General features: G+C 42.5%; 1 protein-coding gene across 8 annotated transcripts in view; it reads left to right on the top strand.

The window, feature by feature from the left end:
- The window catches only part of ETV6 (ETS variant transcription factor 6), a 138,663-nt gene that overhangs the window by 1,432 nt on the left and 111,584 nt on the right, over positions 1-25,647 (top strand). The window contains exons 2-3 of one of the 8 annotated variants that reach the window (XM_049821538.1): positions 22,051-22,250; positions 23,943-24,042. The exons of 3 other annotated variants lie outside the window; for them this stretch is intronic. In XM_049821538.1, the coding sequence (XP_049677495.1) occupies positions 23,950-24,042 (93 nt within the window). In that variant the 5' untranslated portion in view covers positions 22,051-22,250; positions 23,943-23,949. Of the gene's footprint in view, positions 1-40; positions 108-12,528; positions 12,738-22,050; positions 22,251-23,942; positions 24,043-24,790; positions 24,839-25,647 lie in introns of those variants that run through there. 4 more of the 8 variants (XM_049821539.1, XM_049821543.1, XM_049821544.1 and 1 more) reach the window with 4 other exon arrangements.

A 25,647-nucleotide genomic window follows, 5' to 3' on the forward strand; every position in this document is an offset into this window, starting at 1 on the left:
AGGGGAAGACCCTGGAATAAACGCTTATTTATTCGGCTTAAAAGCATGACGCTTCTGCTTGTCCCGTGTGCGTGTACGTTTACGGTGGGAGTCTTGCGTTCTATATGGTATGACCACAATTTGAAAACTTCTGGGTGTATTTTCTCTTGCTGAGTTAAATGTGATCAGGCCTGTGTCCCGTGAAGTCTCGTGGCTTAGAGAGTCTAGTTTGACTTTTCATAACACAGACGGACAAATTGGATAATGGGGTATTGTATGCACGTTACAGTATGGCAAATGCTAATGCAGGCAAAATGTGTACAATTAACTAAGCAGATCCCTATATATGTAAAATGAAATATAACTACTCTTTTTTTCTAGTAAACCCTGTGGAAAAGTAGAATGTGTTCTCTGGACAGAAGAACACAAATGAATGTCACGAAAAAGTAGTGTCGTATGAGTTGTGTTTCCTTGTTTTTGGCATGTGTCGTTTTGAAAATATGAGGCTGACTCGTGCTCTTACTGAAGTCAGCAACAACACTGCTGGTGATTTCAGGAACAGTAAAACTGGTCCTTCCCTAACCTCGCTAAGGGACGTTATAGAAGCATACTGTAAAGGATCAGCTACGTAGCAGGAGAGATAGAAGCAAAGTTTGAGTCTTGAAATGATTAAATGCCAAATTTTCATTACGTTTAGACATATACTGGGAAACTGATTTTTTTTTTATTTTTTTTTTGAAGTGACTAATTCTAAACATCGTGGTCTGAACTTATTTTTATTTTTTTAATGTGTCGTTTGTTTGCGTGCTGACCCTTGCAGTTATCTTTGCCGGAGGACAGAAACTCCTGTTACTGGCTTCTCTGTTGGTGATTATTTTAATAGTTTCAAATATAGAAAGTACATATTTTCCGACAAATGTAAATTTCAAGTGATAGCCAGTCAAACCATTCTGGGTAACTTTCTCTTCAGTTTTTCTATCTACCATTGTTTTTTGGATGCTTGTTTCAACCAGGCAGAGTTAAAGGTGGCTGCGATCAGCAGTGGGATTTAAGAGGAGATGTTTAAATGGTAGTGTGATTGTACAAGTACGATTGATTATTTCTTCAGTGTGCCAGTCTGGCTCGTGGCACGGAGCATAAGGTCAAGGCAGAGGAGCAAGCTCCGCACCGTACTCCAACTTCGCTGTTAAGCTACTGTGTTGTTCTGAAAAGTAGCCAAGTGTTGTGCTGCGAGGCTGTTGCAGAGTTTCACTAGGAGCCTGTGAACTGGAAGCGGTGGTGCTGGTGGATGTTTTTTGTATATTTTTTTTTTTTTTCTTCCTTCCTCCTCCAATACGGGGCAAGGGTATGTGCAGTAAATGCCACAGCAACTGGGGTGGGCAACCATGGAAAGCTTTAGCGGAGGATGTGAAGGTTAGTGCTTTGTTTATGCCCGAGCTGCTCAGTGCACGATCTCCCTATCTCACCTTATTAGAGAAGTGCTCTAATAAGATTTAGGGAAACTTTGAGGAGGTGAAGTTATGGTTCATATTTAACTACTGGTAATCAATATAAACTTCCAGCAATATCTCGGTTCATGTCAAGTACTTATCAGTACGTATGTGCGATTGTATATTGATACGTGTTTGCTTTGCAGCAAGTATGTGTGCTTACATACATTAACCCTTTCTCCAAGAGAGGAGAAATGTAATGCTAATAACCTGATCTTGCCAACACTTGGTCGTGTGCTTGCCTGGCTGATGGCAAGCAGACCCAGTAACTCAAACTCTGTTGTTGTGGCAAGGAAGTTGGTGTGTACGTAAGAGTCTAAAGCTGCAGAGGGCTGTCATCGCTGGGGTTTAGAAAATAAGATCTTGGGAGTCAGAGATGAGCGTGAAGATCGGACCGTCGGTGTTTGCTACAACTTAGGGCACCAGCGTACTCTCTGCGTGAACAGATAGGCTTTGGGCTTGTGGCAGATTCCAGCCTGAGAGGGCCTGAGGGCTTTGACTCCGAAGTGGGTTGGGAAGGGATGTCTGGTGTGGTAGTTGTGTTGGGACACTTTTTTTCATCGCAGCCGTTGGGATGTCTACGTTGGTAGTAAACCTGTTCCTCTGATCCTGAGCCATAGTAGTTAGCTGATTGTATTATTGTAAATACTACCGTGACGTTGGCACTTGTTGCAGTATTGGCAAATGATCCTAACAGCCTCACCTCTCCTCCCCCAGATGGGAGAACTGAGGCACAGGGAGAGTGTAAACATCTTGGCAAAGGCTTACAGGAGAGCAAAAGCTCAAAGGGAGACAGGACTAGAAGCTCAGACACAGGTGATGATTTTTGTGGTTAATTAAGGTCCATGTGGTGATGAGTTCTGTTTAAAACTGCATCTGGAGCTTTCTGATTTTTTTCCTGAAATTATAATACTATGGGAATATCACTGTGGTGTCATATGGAGGCTCAAAATTCAGCAGGCAAATAGAAGGGTCCCAAAGGGCGCAGTTTAATTTGTTTCTTTTCCTTTTTATAAATCTGGCACTTTCAGTTGCTTAGTCTGATTTACCATGCAACCGTACAAACAATTGTGCTGGCACAAATGGGGAGTTGCAGGGAAACTAGAACTGGGAATATGGAAGTGGGGATCAGCTGCTTCAGCTCTCCCAGACCAGGGCTTCCCCGAGTCCAGGCTCCCTTGCCTGCGCCTGGCTGATGCTTGAGCCGAGAGTGCTTTCTGTGGGCAGCACTGAAGGCACAGAGCCTTCCTGTCAGCCGGGTTTCACAACTGACTCCAGTGGAGATTTTATGCAACCATACGCTGGTGGATATGAGTGCTTTCTCTTGCAGTGAGCTGTACGTGGTGCCCCTTGTGATTCCACGGGCACCGCAGGAGTCGGCACGGAACCCTGTAGCTCGAGGACTTGTCTCACTGGTGCTCATTCTGGATTTGAGGATGTAGTTTGTAATCATTTAAAAAAAGGAAGAGTCAAAAAAGACTGATCATGTAAGCCGAAGGGCAGAGAATCAGCATAGTGTTTGAGCTTTCAATTTTGACTGTCTTCCCCAGACTTACTTAAAAATTAAGTAGTGCTTTATGTCTCCTAATACTTCATTGATGTTGTTTTTGCAAAGAGCTCTTTCCCACTGAAGGCTTCCCATGCTGAGGGACTGCTCAGCACCACGCAGACAGAATCCTGTTACCCTTAACCAAGGCTGAGTATCTGTTAGCGCAGAGTATGTTCCTTAACGTTTATTAGCAAACTTGTGTACTAGGAGGAGGATCCTTCTTCTGTTTGTGTCAATGACAAAAGTCTCATTAAGTTCAGTGGGTGTAGGATTGAATGGGAGAAGACCAGTGTTTAGAAGTACGTACTATTTAACACCTGATTAATCACTTAACTCCTTGGCACCAGCTAAATTTAATCCCTCTGAAGAAAAATTTTACTAACACTGCCCCAATTAAATACTGGTCATTACTATTCACTGTGTCATTACAAGTTAAGTCAGTTTCCTGGGAGGCAACCCATTAAAACAGCAGCCCCAATCTGAAATGCCCCAATTAAACAGAGGATACTTTAATGATAATTTACATGCACGTTGCACCTTGCATCTCAAAGTGCCTTTTGGAGGGAGGTGGCTAAGCAGCGCTCTGCTGATAGAAATGGTGATAAGCCGGAGATGAAGTCTTGTACAGTTACACAGAAGTGACGTTTCTGCCTTTTAAAAAAGTTATCAGAGTCCTTGAATGCTTGCCTTATGAAGGCTTCTGACAAAAACTTTTCTAATAACCTGCTTACTGAGAGAAAAGAGAGCTAAGGCAACCTGTGTTTTTGGCCAGTAGTGTGGTTCTGACCTACAATCCAAAAATTGGCTAAGTTTTTTTTTTTTTCTTTGCATGTGTTTCTTTTGGGCTACTTGTAGTTCCGTGCCTTCAGGTGGGCATCCCCAGAGCAACAGCAATTCAAAAGCATGTGCTTCTGAAAATGTTATCTTTGGCCTTTGCTTTCCCTATCTGTGAAACAGGTGTAAAATAATAATGACCTTACCTCTGCAGGGCAGTAGCGAGGTTTAGTATTTGTAATGCAGCATGGAAAGAAGTTGTGTTTATTGCAGAAATCAGTGACAGAGTGATTTGATTTGTTCCTGGCTTTTTAGTTCACATGGTGTTTGGGGGGTGGCGGTGATGGTTGTTTGGCTGTTGGCTTTTTTGGTAGGGGCCACCTACCTTTGATGAGCAGTTAGAGTGTGCAAGGTATTACGGCTTCACTGTGTCCCAATGGCTGGATCAGCCATGCGTGGGCATGGTAGTGTTTCTGTGCCTACGGCCTGCATTGAGCTTGGCTTTGGGAGGGCTGGGTGCACCGTGCAGGCATAGCTGTTCTGCCACAATCCTGCTCCTCCTGGCCCAGGGCAGGAGTGCCTGGGAGGGATGGCAGCCAGAGGTGGCTGTGAGAGCAATCCCCGCTGCCTTCCCTTGACCACTGTCCTTCCCAGGGCTCCCTGAAGCCAAATGCAGAGCAGGCTGCATACTCAGTTGTCCCAGGTGTTACTTTTTCCTGGGGTAGGAAGGCATCCCTCCCTGTTAGATCAGATACACCTTCGTCATCTACCAAGGGAGGTCCCACTAGCAAAGGCAGTGGCTGGTGGTCGGCAGCTAGCATTGTCACAGCAACTAATTTTTTGGGCTGATGTGCCTCTGTGCTTCCTGAGGCAAAGAGACCACCCAGAACAGCCCATGGGTGGGATGTTCTGCTAGGCGGTTGTGAAGAAGCCAAGCCAATCCCACCAGGTATGTGCTCAGGTCCAGCCTGAGCAGGGAGATCAGAAAGGCCGCCAAAACTCCCGTGCCTTTAACAGTAGAGTTGTGGCAATTGATTCCTGTAATTGTGCGTTATTTTTCTAGGTCTACAACCCAAGCCAAATTTAGACCCTATTGGTTCTGGTGTTGCTGAGTTGTCTTTAGGCAGTATTTTGTTGGAGCGCAGAGGACAGCTATTCTCTTTATCTGCTTCTTTAGTAACATATGGAACTCAAGGCTAGATTATGCTGATTTTTTTTTTCTTCTTTTTTTTTTTTTTTTTTTTTTTTTTTTTTAAGAATGCCATTGCTGGCAGGAAAATAAATGCAGAAAACTCCAGCTGAAGTTGAACTTGTTTACAGAATGTTTGGAGCAGTGCTAAATACAGGATTTTGATGGTATTGCCTCTCTTCTGTAATGCTCCTGAGCTCCAAAGTGAACTGGGTATAGCAATTAAGGAAAGCTATAAATGATTCTTCTTCTAAATTACTTTCTAAAGGTTATTCCTTGTTAAGCCACATGCAGTTTCTTTGCTTCAGTGTTCTTGCACAGTTTGCAAACACTGTCATGGTTAAGACAGTCTGGAGAGAAAATGGGTATGAAAGAGAGAGAGATTCTCACTGCAGTATTTATGTTGGTGTTCTATGGAATGTTTGCACACGGAAATAAATAGCATTGTAAATTACTTTGAAGATGTGTATAATGCCAAGAGTAGTAGTATTGGGTGTGACTGCAAGAGTTAAGTGTTAGTACAACTCCACAAAAATACTTTGAATGTGACAGCCAGGCTTTACATGTTAAACTGTTAACAGCTGGCTAATATTAAATCCAGAGGTTGGATTTTTAATTTTAAAATAAAATTAAATATTGTTATAAATAGGAACTACAAGTGATTTCTTGGTAGTGTTTTTTTTGTTGTTGTTGTTTGTTCGCTTGGGGTTTCTTGTTTGGGGTTGGTTCTTTTGTTTGTTTGTCTGCTTTGATTGTATGGTTGGTGTTTGGTTTTTTGTTTTTCTTTCTTTTTTTTTCTAGCTAGCTCAGGTGATCAAGCTTGGAAGTAACTTATTTTGAAGAGTCTTTAGAGTTTAATCTGGAGGAAAACAACTGGCTTCCAGTAAGGAGTATCCTTAAAACTGATGGAGTACAGCAGAGTGTGAGGTTCTGTATATACTTTGTGTTCCAACATAGTATGGCTGAAGTGATTTTTCCATTATGTCTTCAGTGGGATCCTCCAAAACATCTATTAACAGAAACCAGGAATGTTTTCTAAATGGTATGGGATTCTGTGGAAATCTAGGAGCTTGGAGTTCTACCAGATAAATGAAATGTTTAAAAAAAATCGCCAGAGATAGTAGTACTAGAATTCAGAAACAAATTTATCCAGTTAGTAGGGCTACAGCAAGGCATTTGACATCTGCAAACTGCATTTTCCTTTTCCCTTTCTCCTTTTTTTTTCTAAAAAAGGACTTCACATAAAAGAGGTTTCCATCATTGATGGAGCGCTGTGAACCTCTGCTGATGTGCTTGGAGGTCAAATGGAGCAAACCCAGCATTACAGCAATATTGGGGAGCTCCTTCCCAATTTCTGGGAACTCATGTGAGGTCTGTGTTGGGATTCCCCCCCATGACAGAAGTAATCCTTTTTTCTTCTGGTGGATTAGGACTGGAACGGCGAGTTCTCATCTTCCTGCCTGCCCTGTGCTTTAAAACACGGGCAAAGCCAAGCCTTCTCAGACCTGCCTGGGAGTTGAGGTTAGCGGTGGTAGGGTGTGAGGAACCGGAGGCTCTGGGGTGAGGGTGTTGGTCCCAGTTATCACTGGAGGCTACCAGAAGAAAATGTTCCCTGGCAGATGGGTCCTCCCTGTCACATCCACAAGAAGCTGCTTGGATATTTCCAATGGGCACCACTGTGCGAGACCAGCTGTAACTTGAAGCCTGCAGAGCAATGGGGGTAGCACTGATGGGCCATTGTCAGCTGTGCCACCGCCAAAGCAGCCTCACCTCAGCTCCAGAAGACCAGCTCCCTCCAGTTCAGAGCACCACTGTACTTGGTTAGGCAGCCTGATTTAGGCACATGTAGGTGCCAGCTGCCTGATTGGGGCTGTGCTGTGACTGTGGAGGGACAGACCTGCCATCTCCCTGGAGGTGAGGAAATGAAGGGCTGAACTGTTTTCACAGAGGGATGAGGATGCACTCGTTCCTGCGAAGTCCCAGGGTGCCAGGAAGGGCACCACGTTGCAGGAACAGGAGTGCTGATGGGTGTAAAAAAGATACTTCTCTGTTGGCAGTCTGAGTGGTTGTGTCACTCTCAAATGGCTTGAGCAAATGGATCCTCTGGAAGAGGACTCGGGGAAGGCTGTGGGAGAGGCTTCCAGGGGAAGAAGGTTATGGGCTGTAAAATATTTCATGGCATGTGGCCTGAGATGTGTATCGCACGTTGCACAGTAAATACTGGGCTCAGACATACTGGAGATAGTGTCTTAGCAAGCTACCTCACACTGGCTGAGTCATCAGAGCCATCCATGACTGACCGTGCGCTGGCTTTTATTACCTCCCAATTGGGACAAATTACAACTTCTTTTAAACCTCAAAGTAAGAAGAGAGCGAATTAATAGCGTATGTGCAGCCAATTAGCACAGCCAACTGAACCATGTTGACGGGCAGTGCCTGAGTTTTGCAGGCTTGGTGAAGTGGGCAGAAAGTACGTTGTTTTTTTTTTTCCTCTTCATAGTTTTGAATAAGGCTCTCTCATGGCTCTTCTGCTCTAACAGAAACAGTGAGGTCTCTGAGCTGTTCAGTACTGTTTGCCGATAGACCTCCCAGAATTGGTCTGACAGCTGGGATCATATTTTAGGAAATGATTGTTGAATAAAAGAGAAAACTGAGGTCCGTTTTTGATTTGGGGTTAAATAAGCAAATAAAACTCTAGTGGGAAAGGAGCAGGGAGTAAAACAGAAATTATCTGTATATTGCAGTTTGAATCCGTGCTGTGTATCAGTTCTGATTACAGCATGTTTTCTTGACTACTAGGAAGGTTTGTAAGTGACACCGAAAAAGATACAGAAGTGAGCAGTGAAGTTGCCTGGCGAAACTTCCGTAGGAAGAGAAACTACATTGCCTAGGACTCTTTGGCTTGTAAAGTAGACTGCTGAGAGAGTTATAATAGAAATCTATAAAATCACACAGGAGTGTAGGATGGGGAGCAATAATTTCTGATAGTACAAAACTAGAGCAGGCAATGAAATTACCAGCCAGCAGGATTAAAACAAGTACTACTTCTATCTGTGTTAAATTATGGAACTCACTGCTGCAGGATACTGTGGAGGCTAAAAGTACAAATGGATTTAAAAAAGAGGGTAGAGGAATACAGGGAAGACATTAAGCCTAACAGCCTGTATGGGGGGGAAAAGAACCCTATAATTACACAGGGGAAAGATTGCTTTTTCTGTCTGTTAAGCCTTTCTTGAAAGAGACTTCGTGTCTTTTGGGGACAAGATCCCAGTCAAGATAGGCTTGCTCTGATGACGTATAGGCATTCAGATGCTTCAATGTAAAATTTTGCACCCTGGAAGGCTGGTCCTAAGTGCTTATTAGTCTCTTCCAGATTGTTTCCTAAGTCTCAGCCCCAGCAGTCTTGATTTCAAGAACACTAGTTAATTCTAAGACAGAAGAGAGCTAGGGAAGAATTTGTGTCCGTGACTCAGAGATTTGTGAAGTCTGGATTGCTAGGACTAGCAAGAGATTGGCTTTGTTGCTTTAATTACCCAGATTCAAGTGAAAGAGGGAAAAACCTTCAGGGAATACATGGAAGAGGAATTGCAGATCAGCATTTGAAAAAGGGAAGTTTTCTGGTTATGGGGAAGAGACATTGTTTGCTTCTAGGAGCCAAATGTGGGCTGACCTATGCTTTTCCAAAGGTCTCCCAGTTCCCATTATCACCCATGTGAAATGTGTTCCTGAACCATTAACTTTTTTTCACATATGTGACAACTGGTGTCCCAACCAGAGCTTGCAGCCACGGGCATAAGAGTTGCTGCTTTCACTGCCTGGCCAAATGTTGCAAACAGTAACTGAACTAACTGGCTAAGAAATGCTGTCATTGTACAGACCTTGCATCACACTTTGATTATGACTTTTTTTTTTTTTTAAATGGCAAGCAGAAGAATGGTTATACAAAATCAATTCTGGTATTGTTTTGCATGTGTACTTTTTAGTTATTTTTTCCTGAAGAGAGAGCGATTCACAGTGTTGGATAGCCATTAAAAGATATTGATGTGCAGCTAAATATGGCCTTTAACTTAAATTTAGTTCTCCTTTCTGCTAATCTATACAATGTCCACAAGTATCTGTTTAAGTAATTGGATAGCCTCTTACAGATTTAGTTAGGTTTTTATTTTGGAAAATAATAAATTACTTTATTTGCTGGATGATTGATTTTTTATTTTTTATTTTTTTAATTTTATATACTGTTTATGATTAGTTGTACTTGACTTTGCAGTGAAAGGTAGTTACAAGTGCAGTGTCCCCCATCAAAACCCAGAGCATTAAAAGTAGTTTTAGGGAAGAAAAAAAAAAGTTTTGATAATTGTACATGAAAAGGAAGTATCTGGTATGTTTTGAGGTAATATTACATCATAAATTACAAGCTTTTTTATTAAGCTAATGAAATATTATCTTTTTTTTTAATTGCACTAATTGTTTCTTGTCATGCTGATCTAGTATTAGTAGAATTTGCTTCCTCACCCCTCATTTTTATTTGTTGACTGGAGGAAGAAAACAAGCTTCCGGTTTCTGCAACTCCAAAGCTTTTTCCAACTTTGGGTAACTAGTCATTGTAATGAACTAATTGACTAAACTGAAAGAAGAAAATATTCTCTCTGTATCTGTTGCCAAAAGCTGGCTTGGCTCTTTGTCAGGCTCGGGCTCTAGGTGTATAATAGTGGGTCCTGCTCGTTCGAATGGTAGGACTTTCTTTTACGCTTTGACACAAAGTTTTGTAGATCAAGGTTTGGCTTTGCAAACGAGGGGAAGCCATCACACTTGTAGAACAAGCCTCCTCGTTCCTTACAGTATTAGTGCTCCTGGAAAGAAAAGGCTCTGAAGAAACAGGTTTTAACTTGCGTCCTGTAGTAGAGGTGTCCGTATATTTTCTAAGATACTCAAAAGTCTCCGTTAGCTCGATGTTTTAGTAAGTTTGTTGTCACAGCCAGTTCCCTGTGAGGCAGGGAACTGGGATTGTCCCGCTTCACAAATGAGGAGGAGAGGGGCTTCATGTAGTCTTTTGGTACCTATAGCTGCAGCAAAATAATCTGTGCTCTCTCAATGCCATCTCCTTGGGCCCTTTGCCTGCTGCCTGTGTGGGACTCCCCCTCACTATTTGCTTGACAAATGATACTGTGTTTAGGCTGGCCTGTCCCAACACTCATGCTTGCCCTTCTTGCTTGCCCTTCCTGCTTGCTGTGGTGAGAACTTCACGGTCCTACTGCGCGTCCCTAGGAGGTGAAGAGTTACGTCACCATCACTTCAGCCAGTCCAATTATAAGGTGAACTTGAGTACTGATGAAAGAGAGGGCTAGTTTCCTTCAGTCTAGACTGGAGTTTCCTAATTCCCTGTCCATTTTCCATCAGTGGTCCAAGAGCACTCTGTCATATGTAAAATATTAATTCAGCTGTATGGGCCTTGGCCTACTTCTTGTTGAAAAAGAGAAAAAAAACCTCCCCCAAACAACAACTGAAGTTCTGTCACTTTCTTAACCTCAATTAAAAAATAAATGTAGGTAGACCCAGGTTGTCAGCAGGCGGTTGGCACAGCAGTGAGGAAAGTGTGAATTGAAGACATCGAGGTAGCTCCTTCAGTGATTTGCATACAAAGGACACTGAGCAGCTGGTCTGGAGTAGAGCTTAGTTTTAGAGCATGTTTAAATTTAAGCATTATAGAGAGGAAATGCATATTTAAATTTTCATCTTCTAAAGAGAAAAAAAACCCAAACCCAACAAAACCCAAAATGAATTGAGGAAATTAATTAGAAGACCTGGTTAGAATGATAACTTTTGGGGATGGAGGAAGTGCCATTTTTGCGTTGCTTTCTGTGTAACACCTGAGATACAGAGCCAGCCTGAACAGTTTTGACTGGTCAGCAAAATTTTTCTTGCCCACTGTACAAATTACTTGCTCACAAAAATGAATGGCTTGGTTGGTATCTATGCTTCTGGAAATAAAATAATTACATATACTTGAAAAATAGACATTTCTTGTTCAGAATTTGTCCCTGTGGGTTTTCTGAGAAAACTTCTTATCATAGCCTTGAAAGCTCCAACAAACTGGTCACCTGCAGGTTTTTCTAGACACATGCTGGTGGTGATAAGAGACCAGGTGAGCAGTCCTGCACTTTAGGCTTGGAGGTTCTGTCTTGATTTCTGCCAGAGCTCCCAGGGTATGAGGCTCTCAGCCCACCCACCTTCACAGCCAGACACACAGAAATGTAAAGATACTCGGCCCTGCTGCAAGATGTGAGCTTTGACATGGGGTGGCTCTCTATGCCCCTATAGATAGGGAGCTGTTTGAACCAGAGATCTGGTATCTATATTTCTATACTCCTACTCGAAGCTATGGGACTGGAGGTTACTGCAGGAAGGAAAGCAGGAGCCAGAGAAATCGTATGGGATTGAGAGTGAAGGAATTAAGAAGTGAGGGGGAGGAGTCTGCTGTGGCAGCAACTGCAAGCAGCCGGGTCCATTGCAGACTCCTGTGGAAATCATAAAAAATTGCTTTAGCAGGTCATGAGAGGCAGACGCAAGGAGAAGCTGAATTGGGAAGGGTCATTGCTCATTGTATGGGAACGGGGAGGATCAGATGGAGGCATCCGGCAGTTTTAAAGAGGGGGAAGTATGTTTTCATACAACATACAGTGAGGTTACCGAACTTGCTGCCAGGAGTTGTAATGTAGGGCCAACAGGCAGTTGGTTTCAAAAGACAGTTCATACTGGATGGATCTGTTTGGGACCATTAATTGCAAAGATACAGCTGCAGTACTTGGCCCAGAAAGCTCCTAACCTGTGGGTTGCTGGGGGAGTGTGCAAGGGAGAGTTTGTTCCTTGTGCTATTACACTGAGCATTTCCTGACTGATGTTGCTGAAGAATGTGGTACTAGCTTAGACAGACCTTTAGGCTGACCAGATGTACTGTGTTTTTCCATTTTCATTTAAGGGTTTCATACCTTGGTGCTGGACTCTCTACAAATGCCTCTGACAAGTGGAAAAATAACAGTTGAGAAAACCTCTCATGTGAATCAGGCCTTCTGCTCTGTTTCTTGATCTTGTTGTGATGTTTCCTTAGCAGAGGCAACCTGACCATCTGAAATTCATGAGACAAATGTTCTTCAGGTTATGAAGGACTTCTTAGTGAATTTTCTTCGGGAAAATTCTTGGGGATTTTCCTGTCCTTGACTCTCCTCTTGGGCTGTGACGCCATTTATTGGCATAAAGTGCCCTGACCTATTTTATTTCTCTAGGTTTTTCCCAAGATTTGGCTGACAGAGGGTGGAAAAAATAATTAGATTCTTAGATAATTCAAATGCTACGTGCTGTGTCAGCCACACCTCTTGATGGCTGATAAGAGACAAGTGAACACAGTTCCTTGCAAGACGAAGATGCGTTTATTTGGATGGCACAAACACATAACTGCATGACTGCGTGGCTGATGAACAGGTGTTATACAATACAGGGACAATTCCAGCACTTCCATTAATTTATTCCATCAGCATGCCTGAAACCTGCTTTGGAGTGACTATCTTGATTTGGTAGTTCAATCTCTTTGCCTTTCAATGCCTGACTCTTCTTTTCAAGTTCCTAATAGCTGAGAAAATTGAGGAGGAAGTGTTGTTTACTGAGTGCCTGGACTTCATTTTTCTACACATAACGATTAAGCCCGCAGACAGGACCTTCTCGTGGGACCCTGTGTATACCAGATGTTTTTCTTCAGTGCAAGGTGAGCTGTTTCTCAAACTGTGCTTGCTCTGTGCTAATGCAGTTAGTGGACAATTAGAACTAGAAACTGGCTATTAGACAATTAGAACTAGCTGACTAAAAGGAAAAAAAAAACCCACCTGCAAATGCTTGTGTGTCCTTTACCAAGCCCCACATCTAGAATGGTGTCCTAAGCAGACAGATATGACAGCAGCTTGCTCTCATGTGGTACATACTTCCCTGTCTTTAGGCTGAACTTAGTTGTGATGTCTGTGCTGTATAGCCTGCTCACCTTTAACTGTCTCGGGAGGTCCTGTCCCACCACACCACCTTGAACGGGCCCTCTGGGGACAGGCTCTTCCTTTGCAGTTCCCAAGTGCTGACTATAGAGCCTGAATGTCTGTAGATGTTATACCCACTACCAGCACAGTAAAACAGAAGTAGAATTTCCCCAAAGATGCTGATAGGTGAAGGAATTCTGTTTTCCTGGTGTTAAACACAAGGAAGTTAGTTCTATCATTCCATACAAAAGTGAATTAAAGTATGTCTGTGTACCACATGCGGAGTCCGGACATGCACTTTCCTAACCCAGTGTGCAAGCACAGCAGTAACACGATCCTGTGACCACTGACTGTATTATTTGCCCAGGGTTTGTAGATCATCTTTAATTTCTTACTTACTGATATCCTAGCTATTTGCACTCAACTACTTAACTCCTGAATTTCCAACTTAGGCTTTGGGTATTGGTGTGGTTCATGGTGCTGCAGGAATGGATGCTGGAATGCCATCTGTGGACAGATGAACAGTTAACAATGCACTCTTGAATGCAGCCTCGTTTTAGGCTGGTGAAGCAGGGCTAAATTTTCTCATGCCTGCCTTTTCCAGTGCTCATCCTGCCCCTTTCTCACATTTCCAAACAGATAGCCTGTTCATGCGCAGTCACCACGCTGGGTTTTCCTTCAGGTGTGTACCTCAAGTTTTACCTCACCTTTGACATGTTTGAAGCCACAGTCCTTAAAAGTGGTGGTGACAAGGCTACTGGGAAAACACAGCCCTTGGAGATTGCAAAGTCCTTTTGTTCTTCAAGTCACTTGAAACAGGAGCTAAATGATATGTCTGGTTTTAGAAAGCAGCAGTATTCTATCTGATCTTGTCCTTCCAGTGGAAAAAAAGGCGAGGGTTTGATAATCTGTATGGCAGTACAGTGCTAAACTTGGAGTGATTTAGACCGTTAATGGAAAGTACTTTAACTTTGATTTCTTAACAGTGTGTCAGATAAAAGGATAATCTTAGCCTGTCTGATTTCCCATTGCTGCTGGCTTGCATAGCATCTGCCTAAAATGAAAAGGCAGCGCACAGATCCCAGTGTGCAAAAGTAGCAGGCTGCTCGCGTGGCCATGTCGTTAACTTCCTTCCCTCCATTTCTTGATCTTGGGTCTCGCTGCTGTCCATTGTTAATTATTCTGGCTGTGGGCTAGTTAAGAAGCCCTGAAAGCCAAACATTTTTCCAGGCACAATTAATTTGTTGTTCTCATGGCTAACTAGTGTCTAGCCTCCTCCTGTTTTGCCTCGTGTATGCTCTGTCATTTCCATTTTCACAGGTTAAGAGTATTCTCCCTAAACTCTGCCCTATCTTTTGCTGTAAAGTGCATGTAGGAGGTCATGGACTATATTGCCAGGCTATGCTATAACCTGTTTTCTTTTGAAGTACAGTGGGATTTGGCATCATAAGAGGTGAGGCTCTTTAAGCATGATATGAAGAAGAGTCCTGCTCAAGATACGGTGAGGCAAGTGAAAATTGTGACTTGAGCAGGGGTCCTGGGTCTTCATCCTAGGTTGAGCCTGCTAGTTCCTGAATTCTTCTGTAGTGTGGCTGTACAATACTGTCATACCAGCCTTCCATGCCTCCGGCAGTGTCTCTGTGAAGGAGTATTTGCCCATATCCAGCTTTGGGCTGATGTGAAACTGGTTACTTCTGTGCAGGTTTTTAACCATTCTTTAAAGGCACTGCAAAAGTGCACCATTGTTATTTTGCTGAAGAAGTATTTTGATGAGACTCTTAATTCAAGATAAGGTGGTAGTATGCTGAAAAAATATTGTCCCACCCTTCCCCTTCCTCCTCCCATGGGCTGGCACAAATGTTTGGGCAGACGTACGCTTGATAGGGCAGCAGATCTGGATTAAAATTAACAGCTTGTGCTAGCGCAAGGCAGAGCATGGTGTGGAGGTGGGAAGAAGCAGCTGGGAACATGAGGGGGGCAGGACATGTTTTTTCAGTGGCGGTGCCAGTTGATCTGGGATTAAAGTGTTGATGAAACTCAGAATAAAGCTTTGTGTTACCTGACATCAGAACTAAAGCTTTTAAAGATTCACACCTACTTTCTTCACAAGAACTGTTCCTTTAGGCTAGATAGAGTAGCTACAGGAAAAATGGTCACTGGTTTCAGGAAAACATGGTGGTTCTTGTGCCGAGAACCCATCTCTCCTTTTCTTATTCCAGCATACACCAAGGATCTGAAGCAGCATGGTTTGTTCTTCTAGTGTGAAGGGTAGAGCTATTGCCTGGATGAATGAGCCTTCTGGTATCAGTGTGAGGCCCCACTGCTGTCATCTGTGGACTTCCAACTGTGCTATGGCTTGCTTTGCATTTCTGAACATACCTTGGCTGTGCCATTTAGGTTTAATTGTAGGAGAATGCTGCTTTAATAAAAGGAGGCACTTGCATGTATTGAGTCTTCAAGATAGACTGAGAACACTGAACGCCAAACCCCCCACTTTCATTGCAAATTTATGCTGTTCTGTATTGCTGATGCTGACAGACGGTCTGGACCTGTTTAACCATGCAGCGAAGTGCGAAGTCTCTCTGGGTTAGGGGAGGAAGTTTGTCCCACATGCCTAATCTAGAGGTCATTTCAGAGTTTCAATTATCTATCAAAATTGTGTCCTCAAAACATGCAAACACGGAAAAGATAAGTTCAGTCCATAAATGCTAGCTCTTTATGAGCCATGCTCACTGAGCTTTCCTGGGAACTTGGTATTTATGCCTTGTATTGGATTTGGCATGAAAGGTATTTGTGGCATCCTTTCTATAGAAAACTAGGCCAGCTCATAGATCTTGTTTTATTTTTCTTATATTTTCTATGCTGGCCTTGCGACATGGTAATAAAAATATGCCAGCCTGGCACATATACTCATTATCCTGGACAGGGAGGATAGTCTTGGGTTAAAGGTACTGTAAAGAGATACAGGAGGTTTTATAGTTCAGTCCTTGTTCTGCCACTGCGTTCTCTGTGACCTTGAAGTCATTTAATGTGATTGCCCCTCCATAAAGTGTTAATGCCTAGCAAAATGGAGTCAGATCACTGGTGGAAACTGCTTGTGCCTCTGTAATACAAATAAGTAGTAATGATCTTGCCCTAACCCCTTGCTGGGATTATTAATAATTGCAGAATTATTGGCAGTAAGACCCAGGGTTTAACCAGGTTTGATTTTGGATAGTTTGCCTTTTTTTTTTTTTTTTTTTTAAACTTCTGCTTTGAACTCTATCTGAGGAACTCCTAAAGATACCACTATGTTGGTTGATGCATAAAAGGAGGCTTGAACCATGGCTAGGATAATGAACTCAAATTTTAACAAAAATTAAGATTAAAATCTGCACAGTGTAGAACTGCTCAGCCATCAGTTTGGTATTACCCGAGCACTGGCAATTTGGGTAGATTTTAGTAAAATGGTTCCTTCTGGCTGATAGCAGCTTAGATGATTGTTGTGGTGAAGACTTGAGAAATTCTCCTCCTTCTTCCAAAGTTACTTGAAAAACTAAAGAAACTTCCGCAGTTAAAGAAGGAAAAAAGTTACTCTTCAAGACTCAAGTATTTACCAGAGGTTATAAGACAATCGTGTTTTGTTGGACCTGATCTCTGTGCTCCACTGAGTTCAAGAGGATTTGGCTGAAGCCCACAGTGATAACTGAGCAAGAGGTAGAACTGATAAAGGAAAACTCATTATTAGTCAGTGGCACTGACCATAATGAAAGCTGAGCAAGAGACAGATTTTGTCACACAGGTAACATCACTAGTTTTAATTAATTTTCTGAAAGTTCGAATGGAAGGGAAAAAGAATGTCTCTGGTTTAAAAAAAACCCCAAAACAACAAACCCTTAGAAGTGTGGTCAGATTCCTAGGGATTTGTTAACTGCAAGGTCAGTTTGTCTTTTTTTTTAATTACTATTGTTTTTTATTTTGAGGTATTCTCATACAAAGCAAAATGACTCAGCATTTCAGAACTCCATTCAACAGCACCAAAAATAGGAAATAATGGTACAGAGTAGCACTTCCCCCCCCTGCCCCGAGAGGCTGCTAAGAAGCCATGAGCGAAGTCCATTGCATCTTTTTAACCAGTGTTTTACATCTTACCTGTGACACCTGCATGGCAGGCAGATGACAAACACTCCAGATCTTTTTGTTCTTGACCCACCCACCCAGCTACCTGTCTGTATCCCATGTCCAGCCTCAGGTAACACTGATGACCACCTGAAACTGTGCAGATGCTGTATCTCTTGAGCCTGTGTGATGTCTCTGACAGGCAGCCTGGTCAGGGAGGGAGGCAGCTTGCTGACATTTCTTGCTCCCCAACAGTGGGTAGCACGGATGCTGTGGCTTCTCTCCAGCTGCAAGAGGTGACTTGCTGTCTGATTACCTGTCTCCTGCCCTGCACCAGCTCAAGACTTTGCAACTTGAGGCTCAACAGATTTTAAGGCTGACCTTGCCCGGATGAGTCATCTGTGTTCGATGTGTGTGCAGTGTTGATGGGAGAGAAAGGAGGCAGGGATACTTGCTGGCTGTGATACAAGACTGCTTTCCACTGCCCTGTCTCAGTGCATCAGATGGAGGCATCTTTTCTTCCCAAGCCTCTGCATTGCCTGCAAGTTGGAAAACTCACTGGGCTCACAAACTGAGGAAGGATCTATATTCCCCCCACCCCTGCAAAATGTAAAACATTCAGAACGTCTTGGACTATGAAATTGGTGCAGGAGCTACTTCATTAGTTTGGTCGATGGCTGTTCACCTGTCTTCCATTCATCTGGCTATTATTTTATTACCAGTTCCTTGTGTGTACTGTGATTGGAAAAAATCTCCATTTGTTGTTAAATCCCTTTCAGGTTTATTTAAAGTGCTTGTCTGTCTTGGTTTTGTCTCTTGTCCCATCTCAGAGATGTGATTTCCTCTTTCTTCTACCACCTCTTGCTGAATACCTTGCACCATACAAAGGTACCTAGGTGCCAAGGTAGTAGTACTGTAGACCTGTTCAGCATGGACTGAATGGATAACAGACAGTGAAGGGGTCCAATGCTGAATGTTTTTGTTTTGCTTAATTTAAAAAAGGAAAGAAGCCTTAGCTTGAACACTTCCCCTGTGAATAGGTAGCCATTAGCTCTTGGAACATTGTAATTGCCAGGGAGAACTCCTAAATATCCGAGAGCGAGATTTTTTTTTTTTTTTGGGGTGGAAACAAATTACATGAGAATGGAGATCCTTGATGTAGGAATGTAGCTTTCACACTAGTCCTGCTGAATGGCTGTGCATTGCCCTCCCTGCTTCTCTGAACCAAGTCCTGCCAGTGCTGCTACATCACTGATAGTGTGGACTCTCAGCTCTGTTAAGGGACAGCAGCTCTGACTTGACAGTCAGTTCCCAGGGATTACTCCCTTCTTTTTCTAGGCTGAAATGGTCAATGTTTGTCACCTTGTTTGAGAACAGGCACTTTCCAAGCTGTAGCAGCTGTTCGTACAGAATCTACATCCCTCTTAGGTTATTTGAGCACCTGGACAGAGGATTTTGGAGCTGCCCCTGCTGGGCTTACTTAAGTTTTAGCGAGTCATTTTTGTTGGATCCATCCTTGAATTAGATCAGCTCAAGCAATGTTATTGTGCAATTTTTACTTGGGACCAGTACAGCAGACAAGGAAAGGTGTGTGTATGTGTGTGGGAGGATGTTTTCAGCCCTGTAAATAATAATCTCCAACTCTTCACAGGTCACTTCTTTCCTTCCTCTCCCATTACTGCCAAGGATTATTACTGCATGTTTTACTGGTGAGATGAGGTTTCCTTTGGAAATTAGGTGCCAATCTGAGCTTCACCCAGAAGTTCTACGAAAAGGTGGTTGAAGTGCTGGGGGAGGGAGCTCCCTTTGAGCATCTTCCCTTGCCTGTGGGGTATCCCTGTGAAGAACTGTAGCTTCTTAAATGCCTTGAGAAGGGGCAGGGGGATAGGTTCCTGGAAGAGTTTTCTTTCCCTGGGGGACCCCTGAGGAATTTTGCTTGCACTTCTAGCCACTTTGCGGTGAGTACAAATGCACCTCGCTCTGCACTTCTTGGAACCGGGGCTCACTCACAACTTACATCTCAAGTACTGGTGCTGCGTGTTTTTGTGTACCCCTCCTGAATCCCACAGACCTGTGGTTGTGGTGGATTTTTGGCCACCTGTGGTTTGAAGCAGGGTTCCTGAGGACTCTGTGTGTGTGTGTGTGTGTGTGTGTGTATAGGAATAGCAGATTAGAAAATGAGAGGTTGAGAGGCTCAAAAAGCTTCCTGAAAGTGTGGGAGTACAGCCCAGAGAAAGGAAGAGAAATCTTTTTGAAGCTGTATCAGTGCTTTACACGGACAAGAATAGCAGACAGAGTGTATTGACAGAGCGGTCTGAGGATAAATGTGGCCGTGTAGCAAAGTGTTAGTGCTGTAAAAATCACCACTGTCACTAGCGAAACAAATTCTTCCAGCATTAAATGCAGTTCTACTGGTATGGTTGGGTCCACAGTGTGCACTTCTGCTGGCGTAGCTATGTCAGACCTGATGGACATTGGTAGATCTGCACGTGTCTGTAGCGTACATGCAGCCCTTCTAAAAATCATGGAGGAGGTGTGAGGAACAACTGAGATCACGTCTTGTGACATGCACTGCCCCTGGGAGGAGAGAAGAGATAGCTGTGTATTCTCCTGTTGCAGATCTGTAATGCGTATGGTTCATGCTAGGTACTAGTCCATTGGTGCTTGGATGCTTCCTCCAGCTCGTATAAGGTCCTTCCCGAGAAGGATTAAACTCCTTGCCTTAAAGCATGTAGTGGGTGCTCTACCAGGCCTTGTGTCCTTGGTAGAGCAAGGCCCAGCTTCTGTTTCATGTTTCAGCTGCTGTTTCCAAAGGCTTTACAAAGCAAATTGGTGTAATTTCCTCTGTTTTTCTAATGGGGAAACTGAGGCAGAGGGGAGCAGTGGTGAAAAGGGAACAGTTTATTTAGCATCTGCCATCCTAAGGTAGGAATAGCAACCTTTTTTGTTCTAGCCCGGTGCTTTGGGCACTTGTTCAATAACACATTCAAGCACATGCTTAATGATAAGCATGGCAATAGCTCCCTTACCATTCCCTCTTTTCAGAGCATCATAAGCAGTACTGCACACTGAACCCAAACTGCAGGGCTGTTCCCACTTATGCTAACCCATTAGCATCACCTAAGCTGTCAGCCAGGAGAAGGTTGTATTTGCTGGTGTAAAGGATGTCAACATCTGGCATGTAGAACCCGTCTTATCATTAAGGATGCCGGAGATGGAGCAAAGAGTCATCTTTACAGTGAGGAAGCGTTACCAGTTGGGTTGCAGGAGATGGAGACAAACAAACTTGTCCTGACAGTTGGCTCTTGGATTGAGTTGACTTGGAAAGAAACTCTTGAACCTCCAGGTGGGCTCAGAACGGTCACACAGAGGCAGCACAGGGTCACCAAGCAAACACTTTCATACAGCAGTGTCATGACCCTTGCTAGTCATACCTTGAGCATTTAAGTGATGTAGTACTTCTGTTTAAAAAAAGCCAACAACCTAAACCAACAACAAACTCCAAACCAAACGAGTAATGACTGTTCCAATACCTCCGCTTGCCTGTCTTCAAAGAGAGCTTCAGCCTTCACAATTGTCCTGGCATAAAATGTTTCACGATCATGATAAGAGGCAGACTTAGGTCGGCATTGGAAGCTGCTTTAATGAACCCCAAGGTTTGACAGCTGATGTAGCTTTTGTAAGAGCAGCAGTTTATTGTTGCTGAGAAAATTACGTTTTCCAGGATCTCAACTCAGGAGCTGTTTGCAGGGTGGTGGGATTACAGTGCCTAGAAAGAGTGTTACAACTCCATTTGCTGCTTGTGTTCTTCTCATATATCATGTGAGACACCGTTCATTTTTTTTCTTCTGTAGGCCAGCCTCAGTTCAGTATATGCCTCCGGGCATTTTCATCATCTTGGGGTCTTTGCCACTGATTTTGGAAGGTTATGATTCAGAGCTTTCACCTGGGTTGGATTATCTCAGTGAGATTGTTTAGGAGAGAGCAAGTTTCAGTATCTTAACTAAGGAATTTATGTACTTTTGTTTCTCTCTGTCGATAGATCCAGGATTTTTGTGAGTGTTGCCATCTTAGCATCAGGATTTAATCCATTCCAATTAGAACCAATGGGAGTTTCTGTTGCTAATTGCCACTGACATAAATTCCAGCTCATAAATTTGGGATAAAAATGTATGTTGTGTATGTTATTGTTACATGCTACATTAAGTGCAATATATATTATATATCATAATGTTATGTGCAATATATGCTGTTGCCTGTTACATTTACTTCTAACTAATGTTATTTTCCAGAATTAGAGACTACTGTATACTCTCTAAAGAGTCAGTCTGAAGTGGATTTTTTTGTTAAATCCTGCAGACAGCTGGATTTTCTTACGGGTGACTCCTTGAGCTCCCTGTGTGCTCCTTGTCTGGCCTCAGTATACTCTAAATAAAATAAAAGAAAAAAATAAAAGAAAAAAAGAGAAATGCTGCTCTATTGCCTTGTAGTGCTGGGAGGCTTTAACTGTGCTGATGCCTATACAGCATGCAACAATGCTCAAGCATCTTTCCTCAGAATGTAAGCATAAACTAGTAGCAACGATGGGCTGATGTTGTCTGTGATGTTTGAAACATGTAGATAACTTAGTTTCCGTGGAGGAGAAGGAAATTCTATGAAGGACTGAAGAGGGTGAATTGATGTCTAAAGATGAGTGAAAGGTGAAAGGGAAGACCGATACGTGGAAGAGGAAGAGAACTCGGTCACTGCCATAAAGGTGCTATCAAATTGGGAAGCCTTGGGTTAACATCTAAATAGCCAGAAGGGTTGAGAATTATTTAACTAACATCTACATAGGGATTTATTAAATGGTTAAATGCTTTATTAAAAGGTTAAATTAAATTTATTAAATGGTTAGTAGAAAGCTAGAGCCATAAACAAGGAATATTTTCTCACTTTTCTCTTTTGCTTTGGGAGATGCACAGGGCAGACGGAACTGGTGGTTCAGAAAGGGATTGATCATCTCTGCAACATCTCAGAAGGTCAAGATTAGCAACAGAGCCCTCCTGAAGAAAGAGAAAGGAACATACGCCTCCCTCTTAGAAACTTGCAATTTGTGATGCAAATTGAGAGGAGGCACATATACCAATTTTGAAACTTTTACTTAGCTCACCCAGGTAATTCCCATATATGAGACTTGCATCAAAAATTTTGCTAAACTTTCATAAACAAATTAGCAGAATTGTGCAAAACTTGTGTGATCTAAGGTTTGTGATTTAGGCCTGGGTCCTGTAAACATCTACTGAGATTTTCTGGACCTGCACTTAAGTTTTGGCCAAATACAGGCTAAGCCTCTTGGTGGTTTGAGGGTGAAAAAATCAAAAACTTTTATGTTCACAGTGGTGATCATGGCTAAAAGACTAAAGCAACAGCTCTTGATCTGAACATTCCCAAATTTGGAAGTCTGAAATCCACATCTGGTTAGAATTTTTAGATGGAAAGATTTTATCCTTTAAAAAAAAAAAAAAAGGAAAAAAGTCACCGATGCTTAAACTTAAACAACCACGGAATAAATCCTTCAGGAAAGACAAAACATTGTATGCAGTGAATTTTTTTGGAAGGAGTTGATTGCAGTGCTTGTCACCTTGATGTCCTTAATTCACACTACTAATTTCATATTGCTCAAGTTAAAAAAGAGGATGGTAGATTAAAGCAAGGTGTATATCAGAGTTGAACGTGCTTTGAAACTTTCTCTTGGACTCTCAGTGAGAAAGTTCAGGGTTAATAATTTGCTCTGTCTCCTCTTGATGTATAGATGTAGTCTTCACACACCAAGAACACAGTTCTACAAATGCACATGGGTCCCACTGGGTTTGGTGGGATTACTCACGTGTCTGAATGCCTGCAGGCTTGCAGCTCAGTTTTATGTGATTTTTTTTTTTTTTTTTTTTTTAAGAATCCTTTTTAAAAATACACAGGAATTAAGCAATTTCCTTTACACAGTGCCTCAGCCAAAGCCCACTGAAGTCATTGGGAAGACTCCCACTGTTTTTTAGCTGGCATTCGGATCTCTCCTGTATTCGTTATGGCTTAGTGTACTGGGTGTGTGTATGGGGGTGTATAACCATCTTAGTTCTTCTAGAATGGCTATCCTGCTGAAATTCAGTTACCATGGAATAGATTGCCCACGTTACTAGCAGCATAATTATTCTGGAACAAAAATACTTTGATTCCAGAATTGTCTCTGTATGGGGAACTACTCTGTAATAAAAATCGGGCAATGGATTCATCTGCAATAGCTGTGCTACTTGGTTGCTTTCTGTAGGCAAGGTGTTTTAAACAGAGGTAAAAGGCAGTAATGTGAATCCCTTTTTACATCAGCACAGCCTGCCTGCTGTGGATTTTTGCTGAGTTGTAGTTATCCTACTTTATAAAACAAAACATCCCAAACCCCAAATGTAGACAAGCCCTTACTATGGACTCCAGCCAAACTCCTGATCTTGCAATCAGATCCGTGTAGGTGGACCTCTGTGCCTATGACTTCAGTGGGACTCGCTGTATGTGCAGATACCCACCTACGCAGATCTGATGGCAGGATTGTGGCCCCACACGAGTAAGAGAACACAAGTGTTGCCCTTTGTTTAGGGATGAGTGCACGGGGAATGTGGGGTATGACCCAGGAGGTTCAAAGCATTGGAAGTATGCTATCTTTGAGATCCCTGAGCAAACCTACCCACTCTCACATTTTAATGGGAGCCCTATTTATGGGGATGTTGATAAGCAATCTGCAGGAAGAGCTTTATCTGTCACTGCCTTTTTACACTAGTACAGATGAAGCAAAACACTCAGTAAATTAACTCTTTTTGCAGTGTGTGTATGGATCCTATGAATGGACTTGGAGCAGACTTCAAGGCTGAGATTTTAAAGTTTCCATGTTTGGTGCCTGAACCCATGGATCTAACAAGACTTGTAAGCCTAAGTATTTTAAGCTCATTTTCAAAGTTGCTACATTACTCTTCTCTATTTAGCTGTTCCTTTAACACCCCAACTTTTCTATTAATGTGAGTACTGGCTAATACACTACACATATGCAGATATACAATATTAATTCCAGACATTTCACAAGACAGTTTTTAGAAATTCACCCACATGATGATGTGTTAACTTTAAAGCATGCACTTCAGAAATAAAGCAGGAGTTAAACTAACAACAACAAAAAAAGGTTTAAACTGAGACTTATTTAGTCCTTTTCTTTGTAGTACATAAATTCATGCACAAATATGGAATTTGCAAGAGGAGATTGAATTAGTGTTTCTCTGCCTTTTTTTTAATTAACCAAATACACTGGATGTGGTGCATGTTCTTACGTCTGTGTAGTGTGTTTATTACCTAGAAATAGAACTGGTATTAAGTGGCATTTCCCATGAAAAATGTCAGAAGAAATGATTTTTTTAATAGATTTTTCCTTTGTAATGAAAAAAAAGTTCTTTTGTATCCATTTTCAGAAGAAACACATTTTTCCATAAATAAAAGGACTTAGTTTTGTTAACCACAAACAGAAAATCATCCACTTCTATGTATTACTTCCCATCTTAAGATCTCTGCTGTGAATGTCTGTCCTAGAAACTGTTGAGTGTCCTCAGCTCTCATCAATAAAAATAGATATGGAAGCTTATCAGCATATCACTGGATTGGACTTGGACAAATCCGGTTGAAGACCTGGTCAGACGTGATGTTCTGGCTGCAATTAATGCAGACGGAAGAGGTGCTGCCTCAAGTACTTCCCATATTATTTGTCCCTTCCACCTCCACCCTATCTGCCTACAAAAGGCTCTTATTCACTCAGCTTTGCCTCTGTAGTTTCTTCCTAATCCAGTTCTATCAAAATTACTGGTTTGGTTTTTTTTTCCTTAATGCATTCTGGATATCAGATTTTTTTTTTTTTTTTTTTTTTGTTAGAAAGTTGTCATTTTCTTTAAATGGTGAAATTGGGAAGTTGAGATTCCTGTCTCAGTGGGATTTACCTCCCACTGGTCCTGGGGTCTGTCATGGTTTTCTGAGCCAGATTTTCCCTGTATCTAAAGCCTATTTTCTTAGTGGCATCTACATATTGAGGTAAAGATGTTGATTAAACAGCAAAGAAGTTAAGTCTGCAAATTAATTCTGTTTTAAAAATAGCAGAGAATCTATTTTTCCATTATAGGGAAATATGGAAAGCAGATGGTAGGAATTTTTGGCAGTGGGAGTTACTTTATTTGTCGGTGGAAAAGGGCTTGTTCTGGAGAGGGTGCGTGGGTGGAGGGGGACAACTTGATTTGCGCGCTTCTGTGCTGCAGAGCCATCCCAGATGTGTATTGACCCACGCTGCAGCCAAAGCCCAAAGTGTTTCAGAGAGGCTGCCTAGATGAGGTGTGCTGGGCAGCAACCTTCTGGGGTCAGGCTTGTCGAAGCGAAAGCCAGCCCAAACCTAGCTCTTTGTGGAGCCTCCATCTCTTTTTATTTCCTTCAGAAGCGGCAGCTCCTTGGGCTGCAGCACCTTGGAGTGGTGACCGTCCCTACCACAGGCTGGGTGCG

Source organism: Accipiter gentilis, chromosome 18 (assembly GCF_929443795.1).
Source record: "Accipiter gentilis chromosome 18, bAccGen1.1, whole genome shotgun sequence".
Lineage (NCBI taxonomy): Eukaryota > Metazoa > Chordata > Aves > Accipitriformes > Accipitridae > Astur > Astur gentilis.